This window comes from Agelaius phoeniceus, chromosome Z, assembly GCF_051311805.1.
Source record: "Agelaius phoeniceus isolate bAgePho1 chromosome Z, bAgePho1.hap1, whole genome shotgun sequence".
In the NCBI taxonomy this organism is placed as follows: Eukaryota; Metazoa; Chordata; class Aves; order Passeriformes; family Icteridae; genus Agelaius; species Agelaius phoeniceus.
In genome coordinates this window covers 94837858-94853692 of record NC_135303.1, presented here as the reverse complement: position 1 = coordinate 94853692, position 15835 = coordinate 94837858, and the positions used below count along the sequence as shown (strand labels likewise).

Genomic DNA, 15835 nt, shown 5'->3' with positions numbered 1-15835 from the left:
ATATTACTGAAAAATAAAAATTTTTACTGATGGAAACCAGGAACATTTGAGATTTGACTTTGGATGCTTTGGAAGGTCTATGTTGCAGGATCATGCTTTTTTCAGAATAATTCCTGTATTTTTATATGAAAGAAAAAATGTCTTTGATGTAAAATTCTGCAAATGTTCAGGTGGAGCTTTATAAATCAATCAGTAGATTATGATTATGAGCAGTAGCAAACTCAGTTTCAAAGCAGTGTGCTCCCTTTATAATCATGTCAGCAGGGAAAAGCTTTGCTGCTGGCCATCTGCTGTTCAGGCAGGCTGCACTAACCTTCCACCTGCCTGAAAGAATAAAGGTGTTCTTTAGAAAGAGACACCAGAATTGTATTTAAAATTATTATTCAGAGCTGCAAAAAATTGTCAAAGTCGGAACCAGCAATGGATAGAATATAACTTAGAATTACTGAGTTATGTTGCATTGAAGAGAAATATATGATATGGGTCTCAATTTCTTACAAAATCTATTATCCCTTATGGAACAAACAAACAAATGAACAAGCAGACCCAAAATAAAACAAAAAAATTGTCTGAAAAATAGATCAATTTCTAGTGAATGTTTTTTACATTGCTGATTTCACTAATTCTGTTTTAAATATGTAAGCTACTAATTATCTCTGGTTATCAAACCAGATTCAGTGGCTAGGAGATGAAGTCCAATGTATTCAGACTTTAAATGCAAACCATGAAATTTTTACAATTCCCAGTTTGGTGAGAAACAACAAAAATCAATAAATAAATTTCAGTTGTAAGAGACTTATACAGAAGAGACTGGGATTAGGATTTTCAAGTTTATCTGTTAGAAAGGGCAGAAAACTACAAAGGGCAGAAAACTTATTGAGCTTCACTTTTTGCTGCACATAAATATCTGATGGTTTAAATACCACTCCTCCCAAGATTCATTGCTCCCAATGATGAAATGTATTTTTAGCTCAGCAGCACATCTCCTGGTGTGGGATAGGTAGCTGTAAACTGGACCAAGACTTAAAATAATGGCCCTGTCATTTTTAATTGTTCAGGAATAATATGAATCATTGTGAACTCATTTAGTATTAATTTGGTTGTTATAAAATGCTTCTATAGATCCTCTCAACTAATTAGCTTGACCTTCCTTTTGAAGGGTAACCGGTGGCTGTCTGGTGTTCAAGCTTGACTTGGAGCAGAAGGCAGGCTGGGAGCAGATTCCTGAGCCCCAAGTTCAGCCTTTCCAAGTTTCCTTCCCACCCTTTGACAAGAACTTGGTTGGATAAATGCAACAATGACCTGGTTTGCTGGTTGCATATGAATAATGAGACTTGATGTTCAAAATGAAAAGCTTTTCTGGATCTCCTCTAGCTGTGGATCTCCTTAATTGCTGTGATGTTTGAGGTAGTTCAAACTTCTCCACTCTTCTGGGAGTAATGATGCTTGTGCATCAGCACAGGAATGTTTAATGAAGAGTGTCTGGGATGCAAGCATATGCCTTAACAGCAAGTTTAAAGAGAAAGAAAAGAAACAGTATTTAAGATACATTTCTTCAAAAGGGGCAACACCACGCCAAGAGGGAGAGACAAATAATTCCCTGAAAAAACAGTGATTTCATTTGTCCTACATGACTTCAATGAGATCATAACTTTTTTTTTTGAGAAATAGTGATGATTTTGCTAAACTGAGCTTTTAATGCAGAAGCCAGTGACCCATCCTATTGACAGAGATGGATACTGCAAGTGCAATAATTTGATTGCCAGAATATGACACAAAGTAGATAAGGTATTTTATCTTTTTCATCCACTAGATTATGCATTCTCCTTACTTTGGTATTTCTGATATATTTTCTGAGAATCAGTTTTGTCTCATGTAAATGGTTCTCTGGAGAATTTCATAACTAGAGGCAGCAGAAATAAAAAATAAAACCTGTCATTAAGGAAAAAATATTTTGCATTGTTGGCACAAAAATAATCCAAATATGCACATGGCCAGGCAAAGCAGTGGAGCAGTGGTTGAGTTTGTTCAGAAAAATGTCCCGCTGTTCTGTCAAAAGCAGCACATGTATCTCATGTCATTGGGCAAGATGAGCAGGCCAAGCTGTAGACTTGTAGTAAAATACCCAAAGAAGAGGTGCAAGTCTAGGATGTCCTTCCAGGAAATTTTAAATCTATGTGCAAGAAAGAGGAAAATACTGTCTATTTTTTTATTTTTCTAAGGTGATGAGTTAATATTAACTGTTTTCCTGTTTCTGCTGCTGTGCTTCCCCCTTCTGTGCAAATGTGTGCAGAGTTGCTGCTGTTACATAAAGAATGCAAAGCAGTAGTTTATTTTCTTCTTGCAAATTAAATATTCTGTACATTTTTTTTCTGGTGTTTTTTTTCCCCTTTCCTGAACATCCTTGTTGCTGTTATTGTAGGCAACATAACCCTGGTTGAAAAGAAATCATCTGTACAGAAACAAGAAGAGTGGATTTGGGAAGAAATTGCTGCAAAGAAGAAATGCTAGACTGATGTTTTCAAAAGAATAAATGCTATTTTCAACATTTTTGGCATTTTTGGTAAGTGCACAAGTAATATTCTGCTGTAACCTATTTCCAGAAATCTTTTGCATTGTGTAAGTCACTCCTTTGAATGTCTGTGGCTGGGCAGATCACAATATTGTCAAAAGGTGTTCAAATATGATTATTATTTCAAATGTAATGGATATTTTCTGAGCAAATGAATTCTTGAAAATCAGAGATGTTAAAGATATATGAAGACTGAACCCAGTAACCTGCATTCAGATTTTGATGTTTAGTCAGAAACATGTCATAAGTCAAGAGACATTGTAATTACCAATGGATATTCTTTACCAAGGTGCGATTATTAGTTTAATTTTTAATTTTTTCAACTTTGCTCATTCTTACTTAAAGGAGTTTAAGTCTTTTCATTTTCTTTTTGTAACTAACATTTAATATTCCACATCTGGTTGCCAAAATGGAAAATGTGTATTATTTGCTTACAGTAGAGGTGGGAATTATTCCTTGCCATAGCACTGGTATGAAGTTTGTTTTAAAACATGAAAGATCCATTTTAGATTCCTGAAAAGAGGTATTAAAATTTCTTGTTAGATATTGCTGATTGTGATTGAAAACCACTCCATTGAATTACAGTAGAGGGAGATGAAGGACATCTTGCAGCAATGAAAATGGTTGCAAATTTAATTAAAACATTAAATTATTGTTGGAATAAAGGTCATAATCATAAAACCTAATTGAAGGAAGTACATTAGCATGTACCCTAAGGTATCCTTTCCATTTCCAAATATCTATTACATATTTGACATTTGAAGAGGAAAGAGGTTCCATTTTATCTGGATGGATGAACGGCGATGGGGAGAAGTGTTATACATAATACAGTGTAAGAGCCCCATTTTTCAAAACATCATTTGCTCCTTGCATAGGTGCAACACTCTGATTTTATGTCTCTGACTGAGGAAATTCCCCTTATTTATTGAGCATCATGGACCTGCATAGGGCAGAGGACATCATATCATGTACTTAGACTTTTCCCTGTGGAAAAAGTGGAACTTAACTCCCTTTAAATTTGACAAAGCCTCAGTTACCAGCTGTCACCTTGTTACCTAGGCTGCCTTTGTGAGAGATGTGTTGCTGCCTGGAGAATGGGATGTCTGTGTAACATCATATGAAATGCTTATCAAAGAGAAGTCAGTATTCAAAAAGTTCAACTGGAGATACCTTGTTATAGATGAGGCCCACAGGATTAAAAATGAAAAATCAAAGGTAATTTATTTTACACTAAGCAAGAGATCTGTGTGGGTTATTTAGTTGATGGTGTAGGGACTAGTAATGTTTAAATATATATGTTTGATATTTGGACATGTCTCACTGTCCTTCAGTTATCAGAAATTGTAAGGGAATTCAAGACTACCAACCGACTGCTATTAACTGGAACTCCACTTCAGAACAATTTTGTTTACATGATTTTACATACAACATTTTACATACAAAATTACATGAACTCTGGGCACTTCTCAACTTCCTTTTGCCAGATGTCTTTAACTCAGCTGAAGTAAGTCTTTTGTTTCTGAATCAAATTAATTTTGCTGGTTTTCCCAATTTGAAAGTAGACCTGGATATGTATAGTTAGTGGTGTCAGTTACTGATAAGTGATAGATTGAGTTGGAAATGTTTGTTATAAAGCTTTTCATAAAATAGGCCAAATAAGGTCATTTGTTCTTTCACTTCCTGGCCATATGAGAGTTGTATTTGTTCACCATTGTGATGCTATTGTACCTTGAAAGGAAGCCTCTTATAAACCAATGATTTTGTTGATACAGGATTTTGATTCGTGATTTGATACCAACAACTGTCTAGGGGATCAAAAACTGGTGGAGCGCCTTCCTATGGTGAGTCCTTTTGCCTTTTATACAAGGGTTACATTTACCTAAGTTAAATCCCAAACAGTTCTTCTAATACTTCTTATGATAGACTATTAGGATGAGAGAGATTATTCCACAACTTTTCAGTCAAGCAAAATTAAGTCCAAGGACACAGAACCATGTCAAAGATCATTTTGACCTAATCTTTGAGTCTTTCAAATAAAGCACATGTATATCCTATGTATAGCAAATAATTTCTCCATAGAGGTTGCTTTTTTTTTTTCAGATTGTCTAACACTAGATCATGTATCTGTGATAGAGAATATCTGCTCTTTGCTTCATCCATTGACCTGATCAGTGTTTCAGTTTCCAAAATGCATTTAATGGTGAACCTCTTTCAGGTGCTACGACCATTCCTTCTCCGTCGCATCAAGGCTGATGTGGAGAAAAGCTTGCCTCCAAAGAAGGAAGTTAAAATTTATGTGGGCCTCAGCAAAATGCAGCGAGAATGGTAATTAATGCATGTGCTTGACTGGGCTGTGGTTCAGGCTCAGAAGGAATGTGCTGTCTGTGTCTTGGAGGTTGTGTAGAACTCAATTTATTCTCTCTGGTATACTCCCAGTTTATTCCTGTTTCTTTCTGACACTGCTATGACAGAACCATGCATGTCAGGGAGATTTACCTGATTAAATGAAGAGAAGGGTGAGCTTTAGACAGTATTTGTAGCCTAAAGACTTATGAAAACTTGCTTAACTTCTTGCTTAAAGGAGAGGAGGTTCAGGAGGAACCTTTTTGCTCTGCACGACTCCTGGATGGGAGGGTGCAGCCGAGGGGGTCATCAGCCTCTTCTCCCAGGCAACAGAACAAGAAGAAATGGCCTCAAACTACACCAAGGGAGGTTCAGGTCAAGCATCAGGAGGAATCTCTTAATGGAAAGGGTTGTCAAGCATTGGAATAGACTGCTCAGACAGGTGGTGGATTCACCATCTCTGGAGGTATTGAGGAAACAGCTGGATGTGGCACCCAGTGGATGGTGGTGTTTAGCCTAAGGTTGGAACTGATGATCTCAGAGTTCTCTTGCAACCCAATCGATTCTGTGAGTCTGTGCTACATTTCTGACTTGCCCAGAGGCAAAAGAATGACACCCAAACCATGTCCCATGGCTGCCATGATGCTGAGGGCAGGTTCTGTCTCCCACAGGCTTTTCCTGGCTTACATGTATTCAAACCTTTCCTCCTCCTCCCTCTGCACCAGCAAAAGATGCAGCTTGTAAGTCATCCCCCAGCTTCATTTTAGAGTGAACAGAAGGGTTTTTTTCTTTCCGTGCTGTAGGTATACCCGAATCCTGATGAAGGATATAGATATCCTGAACTCAGCTGGGAAGCTGGACAAGATGAGACTGCTGAACATCCTGATGCAGCTGCGGAAATGCTGCAATCACCCGTACCTCTTTGATGGAGCAGAGCCTGGCCCACCTTACACAACAGACATGCATTTGGTCACTAACAGTGGCAAAATGGTACTTCTAGACAAATTGCTGCCTAAGTTGAAAGAACAAGGTATACATCTCCTTTCTGGGGTTTTGAGAGTTTTTTGGTTCAGTAATATTTTTGTGTATTCTGAGCAAAACCCAGCGGACTTTAGCCAGGATTACTGTTGGTTTCTAGTATGATACCAGCTTGGATCAATAGTCCATTATGGCTTTTTGTGTTGAAGTGTTTTGATTTCTTTTTTTTTCCCACTTTTTCATCGCAGCTAAGTTCACACCATAAAAACATCATTTGATTGGGGCTTTAGATTTTCTTTCATAGTTTTCTTAGCTATCTGAAATATAATTATGTAGTATTTTAGCCACGCCTTTGATTTGCCATGAAGGACCATTTCAGATTCAGAGTCCTCATACATAGCTCAAGTCAAATCCTGTGTGAAATGTTGGTCTTTCTTGCTGGATGTGATTTTGAACAGTACCTGAGGTTTTTCTGTGTATTCTATAAACACTCAGACATGGGGGAACTCTTGAGTTGTTTTAAAGTTATTTGAGCTTTGAAATGGATTACTGTAAAAGTCACTTGCAACAGAGTTTTTGACACTGGAATAAATTTTTAGCTCACTATTTTTTGAGTATGCTTACAGTAGTAACTTTGCTAAAGAAGTTGGATGTAGGTTTGTGAGTGGGGACACTTTGCAGGAAAACAAAACCACGTCCAAACCTCAACCTTCTGTAGTATAGAAGTAAACTGTACTTTGTATCTAGGTATCATCCAAGCAGCTGTGACTGTATAACTCAAGACTGAAAACCAAGCAATTCAGTGGTTACTGTGCTTTTTTGATCTTGGTTTCTTCCTGATATCAGGTTTATTGATGAGGTGTTGTAATTAATACTGGACTGGTCTCAAATCAAATTAGCATCTTAAACAAGAGAGTTCAGTATTAACCCTTGAGTCCAAAGGACAAAAGGAAGTAGAAACTTTGTTATATCCTGTGTTTTACTTAAATTTCTCCAGTAGACTGGAAATGGCTGAGTGTATATGCATAAAGTACTGAACCTTTTCTTTTTTTTTTTTATTTAAGTTGTTCTTGGCAGTAAACTGACAAGTACTTAAGAAGAATTCACTTTATTTCTAGAGATCTTAAATCCAAAACAATCAAATACTTCAAAATTTTATTATTTATACTTGATAATGTTTTTATATTTGTGCTACCATCTTACTCTGCCATGTCTGGGAACTTTTTCTTGAGGAGTACAACACAAAATGAAAAGGAGAAGCCAGCCATTAATTAGACAGTGACATATCAGGGTAAGACAAACGTGTCCTATGGCATGGATGTGCTGTGGCAGCAGCAGCTGCAGCCCTGCATTGTAGTTTGGGTCTGAAATTCAAACGACTTTTCTTCTTAGTACATGGAATTGCCCTCCTTCCTTTTCTGGTAGTGCAGACTTGGAGAGTTTGTTTAATCTTACATTTTGGTGAAAGCATAAGAAACCTTTTTACCCAAACAGGCTCAAGGGTTCTAATCTTCAGGCAGATGACAAGAGTTCTAGATATTTTGGAAGATTACTGTATGTGGAGAAATTACGAATATTGCAGACTGGATGGACAAACTCCTCACAATGAGCGACAGGTATTTACAACTTCAGGGATTGTATTTATGTAAAAATACTACTTGTAAAACATTTTGTTTAACTGATACATTCTTTTCATTGATTTAGGCTTCCATTAATGCATTCAATGATCCTGACAGCTCAAAATTTGTGTTCATGTTGAGTACACGAGCAGGAGGTCTTGGAATCGATCTGGCTACTGCTGATGTTGTAATTCTCTTTGATTCAGACTGGAATCCACAAGTAGATCTCCAGGCTATGGTAAGATTCCAGATGGAAATTATGGGGGTTTGTTTTTCTTTTTCTCACAGTACTTTGCTAGAAATGTGTACTTCCAAAATAAATTGGTATTTTCCCATTTTAGCACAGGAGCAGGATTTGTAAGACTAATTTTCAGTTCAAGTGCAGCTTCCACTGTGTGGAACCATTAGTCCTCAGTCACATTTGGGTTATACAGTGTTTTATGTAGTGGGAAATGCTGGGTGTGTGCTACACCTCATAGTATTGTTTAATGCAAATAGCCTACTTGAGTAAGTAAAAATGAATTAAATCTAGGTTGTTAATCCCAAAACTATAAAGCTGTTGTGGGGAGTGGAGGTGAATGTGTTTTCACTGTTTTTCCTGCGATCTTGAAAATGAGATAAAGAAAAGTTGAATTAAAGTTTTCAAAAACTGCTTTTATGGTGATGGTAATGAAAGGATCTCATTTTAGTAACTATCCTTAGGGGTTTTTTTAAGTAGATGTGGATGCATCTCCATCCTGGATACATGTCAAGGACATTAGTGACCACCTAAGAAAGCAAAGCTATCTAAAAACTGCCAGTGGATTTTTGGATTTTTGGTTGGGGTTTTTTTTGGTTTTTTTTTTTTTGACAAATGAGGCCTTTCAGAGAGAAGTCTTGGAAATGTCTTAAATTATTTCAGTTAACCTGTGGGTCTCAAGTACTCTAGCAAAAATCACTTCAAAAGAATGAAGGAACTGGTGTCTAATAGCTCAAATGAGGCAGTACCAGCTACCACTACAGGTGTGTGTTGAGAATACTGATTCTCACAGTGGTTCATGTTTCACTAGTCAGGAGAGGCAGGGTTATTGTATTTTTCTTGAACTATTCATGGCACTACTGAAGGATTTTGAGAAAGGCAGCTTTTGGTCAGCAGAGAGATGATTTCTTCATGCTTTGATTCTACAGAAGGTTGCTTAAGGTCAGAAGCATCCAAATCTTCTCCTCTGTGTGTGATTTAATGAAAAACCCCAAATCCTGCTGTTTTTTAGCTATGACACATAGAGACACACTCACTGTCAGTGTTATTGAAAAAAAAAAACCCCAAACCTGCAATGTAGATAAAAATGTAATATCTTGGGTAGCCATGGATAGCTGTAAACATTTTAGTAACCTGTGCTGTTCTGTTTTGTAAATTTGTGTGCTGTAAATAATGAAAATCTTAAACCTCATTATGTAGTCATGCTGGAAGGCAAGTGCTGACTTTTTTGTTACTGTTTTGGGCAGGATCGAGCGCACAGAATTGGGCAGACCAAGACTGTCCGTGTGTTCAGGTTTATTACAGACAATACCGTGGAGGAAAGGATAGTGGAGCGTGCAGAAATGAAACTGCGCCTGGATTCCATAGTCATCCAGCAAGGCAAGTATTATATGAAGGCACTTCGGATCTAGGATGAAATTCCCTTCTTCTCCCATTGTAAATCATGGTGCAATCAGCCAGTAAGAACCAGTGGGAGTGTTGCTTTTGCCTCATCTGAACTCTGAAGGGAGTTCATGTGCAAAGGCCTCATCCACTTGGAAATTTGTTTTACTGTAGGAGTAGGCATTTCCTCACTAACTTTTTGCTTACCTGCCTAGTGGGGTATAGTCATATTTGACTTTTTAAAGCACTCAGTTTCTTCTTTCACTTTAAATTTAAATGAATGCCTTTCCTTTTTCTAATAGACAGAGAAAAGTAAGGTAACCTTAGTTGACTTGCTTGGAATCAGTAATATGTAGTTTGTATGTGGAAATATAAGGGGGAGAAAATCCTGTATTGCTCCTTCCATAACATAAACTCTTCAGTGAGTTGCTATCCTCAAGCATTTTTATCTTTAGGAAGATTGGTGGATCAAAACCTGAATAAACTTGGAAAGGATGAAATGCTGCAAATGATCAGACATGGAGCAACACACGTGTTTGCTTCAAAGGATAGTGAGATTACAGATGAAGATATTGATCACATTTTGGAAAGAGGGGCAAAGAAGGTGAGAAGGTTTGAAAAGGGGAAGCTCACCTGTAGATTTGAATGTGATGGCAAGATAGTGAGTCTCTGGATGATAACTTGGTTCCAAGCTGGAGAGAAAAGGGGTTTTTGCTGTAGAGGGTTTTTGTGTTACTCAATCGTGTCTGTTTTTTCTGATGTTGTCAATAAGATGTTTTATAGTCAAGTACCTTCTAGAATGGCTCCTCTTCTTTCTGGCAATGGGATGTTTTAAAATGAAGTACCTTTCAGAGTGGCTCCTTTCTGGAATGAGGTGTTTAATAATGACGTGCCTTCCAAAATGGCTCCCGTTCTATCTGGGAATGAGATGTTAAATAATGAAGTACCATCCAAATGGCTACTATTCTTTTCTGTATCCCCTGTCCAAGACTGCGGAAATGAACGAAAAACTTTCAAAGATGGGTGAAAGCTCCCTTAGGAATTTTACTATGGATACTGAATCTAGCGTGTATAATTTTGAAGGGGAAGACTACAGAGAAAAACAGAAGGTAATGTTTTAAGTTTCTTTTGGAGGAATGCCCTGAATTGCATGTTTTAGTCATACTTATTTAAGAGGTATTGGGTAAAATACAGTGTCATCTATGAAAATAGTTTAAATAACACTTATAACACTTATAATGAAGTAGATGTAGATCTAATTTTACATAAAACTTGTAGCTGGTCTCATGATCTTGCAAGACATAATTTTTGGTTTTGGGGGTGATGGGTTTTGTTTTTATAGTTGGCATTTACAGAGTGGATTGAACCCCCTAAAAGAGAAAGAAAAGCCAATTATGCTGTGGATGCTTACTTCAGAGAGGCTCTTCGAGTCAGTGAACCAAAAGCACCCAAGGTGAGTTGACTAATCAAAAGAAATAAAGTTTTTCAATATGTATGGTAAATGGCTGAAGCTCTAAGCAACAAATAGGTCTTGAGTCATAAAAACTGCTCTGTTCACTTTTATAAAGTGGAGGGACTATCTAAATTTAGAAAAAATTTCCAAAAGACTTGAGACAAACTTCTGTGAGAAAAAATAAGAACAGTATGAAACTTGTAAGACGTTAGGGAGGCTAAGATCAAGTTTTTTCTAGTTCTTATTTAAGCAGCTGTAAATTTTCCTGTGGAAGATTAATGCTTTAAACACGTGTGACTTTTTCACCAGCCACCTCCTCCCAAAAGACCTCTCTTCCCCTTCTCTCACTGCTCTTTTACTTTTAGAATTCTTTGTGGTGGTTGGTGTGTCTTGCATGGTGTGACTTTTTTCCCCCCAAGTTAAGACAGTGCATTTTTGTAACAATAATGCTTTTTGTTTGCTCATAAACTTAAATTACTTCTTACAAGCAAGCAGATTCTGGATGTGAAAGGGAGCAAATGCAAGCTTTGTGTTTCAGGCTCCACGGCCTCCAAAACAGCCAAATGTACAGGACTTCCAGTTCTTTCCTCCTCGCCTGTTTGAACTGTTGGAAAAAGAGATTCTCTACGACAGGAAAACAATTGGTTACAAGGTAACTGAAGAATTTCCTTGACCAGAGGGCTGGAGCACCTCTCTTAGGAGGAAAGGCTGAGAGTTGGGATTGTTCAGTCTGGAGAAGCAAAGGCTCTGGAGCAACCAAATTGCAGCCTTTCAGTACCTAGAGGGGGCTTGCAGGAAAGCTGAAAAGGGACTTTTTACAAGGGAGCAGCTTTAAACTGACAGAGGGCAGGTTTGGGTTGGATATTGGAAGGAAATTCTTCACTGTGAGTGTGGTGAGGCACTGGCACAATTTGCCCAGAGAAGCTGTGGATGACCCACATTCCACTTGCTTGGAAGTGTTCAAGGCCACGTTGGACGAGCCTTTGAGCATCCTTGTCTAAGCAGAAGGTGGCCCTGCCCATAGCAGGGGCTTGGAAAAGAGGTGATCTTTAAGGTCCAGTCCCTTCTGTGTTATTCTCTAAATTCTTGCAATGGAACAGTTTAATGCAACAGTAGGAGAATAAGTACTTTTCCAGCCTTTCACAGTAATTTAAATGAAATAAAATCATGTTCAGCTGTCGAAGCTATTAGGTTATATTAACAAAAAGGTGACAATTAGTAATTATCTGTGAAAAATTAATTCAGTTTTATAAAGTGCAAAACCTTTCAGGTACCTCGTAATCCTGATCTCCCAAATGCAGCCCAAGCACAAAAGGAAGAGCAGCTTAAGATTGATGAGGCTGAACCTCTTAATGATGAAGAACTGGAAGAAAAAGAGAAACTTCTAACCCGGGTATTGTCGGTTCTTCAGTGAGACTGAAATCAGCCAAAGCTTGTTTTGTGTTTCACAGCATTATGGGAGCATTTCTTGGTCACTGATCGGCATGTGCCGTAGTTAACACATCTGCACAGTTTGGTTCAGACTGAAAAGAGTTTCCAGCATTAGGTTTGTCATAGGCCTATGTCATAGGATATCTTTGAGGAATGTGCACCAAGGATTCTCCTGAATCCTAGTCTGGCATTCACTATAGACTGTGATGTCTTTCCATGAAACCTTGCAGAATGGCTGCAGAGCTGGGTGTGCTGCATTCCACATGATTTAATGCACATATTCTGCCTCAGTTTCACACCCTTATGGAAGTGAATCTTGGGGTCTGAACAGTCAGTTTTCCTAAACCACATCTGGTAGTGGATAGTTCCCCTCACTAAAAGAGGGTGTGAGCTGAATAAGTATATAATTAGGAAGCCTGTATATTTAAATAATTTAAAACCAGGTGAATGCTTGATATGCCTTATTTGGATATTTTATTTACACGTTGTATTTTGGCAGGGGATCGGAATTACAGGACAGGATTTCTTGCTTGCGTAGTAATGAGCTGGAACAGCTCACTGTGGAGACACCAGAATCACAGAGGTCAGGAATCAGTACAGTCCAGTAAGCTGTGGCTAAATCACAACATGGCTGGCAGAACTTGCTACTTCCCACTACTTGTAAAAGCTACTGGTAATATGAAATGAACCTACTTTAGCTCATGACTTCAGCAGTGCTACTTGTGTCTCTGCTGAAAATCACCATCACAAGGTGGCTTTAGTCCTTCTGAGGGAGAGTGACCGTGCAGCGGTCACTGCAATGATGCAATGGCTGAGGGTGTCTGTGAGGCACTTGGGGGGCCTTTTTGACAAAACAAAAGCCATTACACTACTTTCACTTGAGCAATTTTTTTTTCTTAGAAAGTAATCCCACAGAGAGACTATTAGGAGGAGGGATTAATTTTTCAGCTGAAAACTTACCAGAAATTACTAGGTAAATAAAGAACTAGTGCTAGTCATTTTGCAGTATTGAAATAGAGAGACTACAGTGACTGCAGTATAAAAAGAGTTCTACTAAATTACAGTGACTGCAGTATAAAAAGAGTTCTACTAAATTAAACTGCAGAGAAAGAAAAGGTTTAACACTGTGGAATGATGGAAGTGTTACAGGCAATTTCAAGAAACCAGTTGAATCAAATTTGGAGATGGACAAATCCTGAACCTCTGTGCAATGTTTCCTCTTGATTGCTGTATAGGGCTTCACTAACTGGAATAAGAGAGATTTCAACCAGTTCCTCAAAGCCAATGAGAAGTGGGGCCGTGATGACATTGAAAATATAGCACGAGAAGTCGAAGGAAAAACCCCAGAGGAAGTCATTGAGTATTCAGGTAACTTAATTCTGTACTCAGCTCTGAGAGTATCTAACTCTGCTTGGCTCATTTGAACTGCCTGAGAACATGGTAACATCCTACTGCTGAGAATTTCTTACACTGCTGTTCTAAGATTTTTGGGGTAGAATTATATTGATGTATTTTGGATCTGCTGCTCTGTCTTTTACCATCATTACCGCCTGCACAACTAAGGCTGTACTAAAATGCACACCTAAACTCCTGCTGAGCCACTTCACTGTATCCTGAATCTAACTGGGTAGCACTGTCTTCAGTTCTTGTTAATTTTTGCAAAGGGAAATGCTGAGAAACACTGCTTAGCTGAAGAGATTTCCCTTTTCCTTGTATTCATTAATGAGAAGTTAACCTTTACCTCCTCCTCGAGAGCAGAACTCAGTAAATACATCACGATTGAACCTACAGCCACCACTGGTAACCTGAGTCTTAACCTCGCATTAGAAGAGATTTTTTTCCACTGTAGTGTAGCTGCAAAGTCCTGGCACTACATTTCTAAAGGTACAGAGCAAGTTGAAAATGTGCAAAAATCTTGTACAAAAACCCCTTATTTAAACACCTAATGGTCTTTCAGGCACTTGCTTGTCTTCGGGCACTCAGTTGCCCTCTTGCTTCTATTGATAAAACTGTATTCTGTTACATCCGTTTTCATTTGAAGAAGCTTTGTTTCCTTTGAGGAGACTGACACACAAAAGTCTTACTGGCCTGTATTGTACCTCACTTAAACTGAAGATTCCTATATCTACCCTCTTCAAAACAGCATTTGTACTACTGCAGCACATGGTAGCTGGAAGGGAAGGTTTCTTACCAGCTCAAGGCATGTCTGTTGTTACACAGCAGTAAGCTCTGGTAAAAGGAAGGAACAGCTAACATCCTTTTTTTAAGGTTAAACCCCTGACTTTTACAATGCATGATAAGATACTAAGAAGTTGTTCTTTTCTTAGCTGTGTTCTGGGAAAGATGCAATGAACTCCAAGACATAGAGAAGATCATGGCTCAGATTGAAAGAGGAGAAGCTAGAATTCAGAGACGAATCAGCATAAAAAAGGCTCTCGATACAAAGGTGGGTTTGCTCAGTTTCTTTTTTTTTTTCCTGGTGCCAGTGAGGGGAGATGCATGACCCCTGTCTGACCAGTGCTGCTGATGTATGAAGACATCTTGGGCATGACATTGGTCTCTTTGCATAACACTCAGCAATTTCTTCCTATGGCTTTTCCATCCCATGGAAGTGCTGTGATGACACCCTTAGCTATGGTCTACCCTGGTGTTTGTAACAGTCTTCTGTATTACAGCACACAGTTCAGAGCGCTGTGTAACTCCACATAGTACAGGCCTTGGGGAGGAGCACAGTTCCTTCTGGACACGTGGAACTGAAATTAAGAGAGAGAGAGAGAAATGGAGAGAGGGGGATGGAGAGAGGGAGAAATGGGGGAGATAAAGGGATGGAGAGGGATAGAGAGAGGGAGAGAGAGAAATGGAGGAAGAGAAGGGAGAGAGGTAGGTGGGTAGAGCAATAGGGGGGGAGAGAAACATAGGAAAACAGGTGGAGAGAATTGGAGTAAAGTAGAAACAGGTAGAGATGGCAGAAGACAGAGGGAGTTAGAAACATCAGATTAGAGAGCACTTAAAAAAGACTGATCCAACAGTCTTGGGGAAGGATGGGAGATAGACCTTTTAACATTTCTGCTTTTGTCTCTTTCTGTGGTGCATCATATCCATCCCTTCCATAGCTGAACCAGTGGGTCTGGACTTTCTGACAGGAATTCAACAGAAAGCTTTTTCAATCTTTTGTCCCCCTAGAAGCAGCCCAAGTTTTTGGGGCAATCCATCTCAAAACATTTCTGTAAAATTTCCTTTTGGTTTTTGATGCTGCTCAGGGCCATCAGACTGACACAAAACCCCCTCAGTCATGTCCCCAGCCCCGGTGGAACGGCTGAGCTCTCTGAACTCCAGCCTTGCACTGTCCCACCGTAATTACATTGCAATTGTAGATAGAATTGTGGCAGGTTCTGGGCCACTGGCTTGGAATCCTCCTGAATCCTCAGGGCTGACCATGGCATTTGTCTGTACTTTCCTGTCCCTGGGGCTGATCACTCCGTGCTTCCCAAGGGACAGAGCGCTCGCTCTGCACGGCTCCTTGGAGCTGAGGGTGCCTGCCCACACTGAGAGATGGGTGAGTGAGCGACGCCGTAATGTTCAGGTGGGTTCGGCTTATCTAGTTCGGTCGGGCTTATCTAGTTCGGTTGGGCTGAACGCGGTTCCGTCGCGTTCTGTTCAGTTCACCTCAGCTAAGCTCGGATGGATTCGGCAAATCGCGGCCAGAGTCGGCCGTTCGGGTAGGCTCGGCTGTTGTCAGCTGCTGTCGGCCACACTCGGCTGTCGTCGGCCACACTCGGCCAGACTCGGCTGTTGTCGGCTCCACTCGGCCACACTCG

At 39.3% G+C, this 15835-nt stretch overlaps 1 protein-coding gene and 1 long non-coding RNA gene across 2 annotated transcripts; both read left to right on the top strand.

Annotated features, from left to right (window-relative positions):
• The first annotated feature begins 4736 nt into the window (after nt 1-4736).
• Nucleotides 4737-7692, top strand: LOC143692110 (uncharacterized). The gene is made up of 3 exons (XR_013179976.1): nt 4737-4897; nt 5719-7509; nt 7598-7692. It is a non-coding gene; the product is annotated as an uncharacterized LOC143692110 (long non-coding RNA).
• Nucleotides 7693-7715: 23 nt separating this feature from the next.
• Nucleotides 7716-12015, top strand: LOC143692109 (SWI/SNF-related matrix-associated actin-dependent regulator of chromatin subfamily A member 5-like). The gene is made up of 7 exons (XM_077171671.1): nt 7716-7750; nt 8998-9130; nt 9589-9737; nt 10123-10242; nt 10476-10586; nt 11125-11238; nt 11857-12015. Exons 1-7 carry the CDS (start codon nt 7748-7750, stop codon nt 11998-12000), a joined length of 774 nt encoding a protein of 257 aa, XP_077027786.1. The 5' UTR covers nt 7716-7747; the 3' UTR covers nt 12001-12015.
• Nucleotides 12016-15835: the final 3820 nt, after the last annotated feature.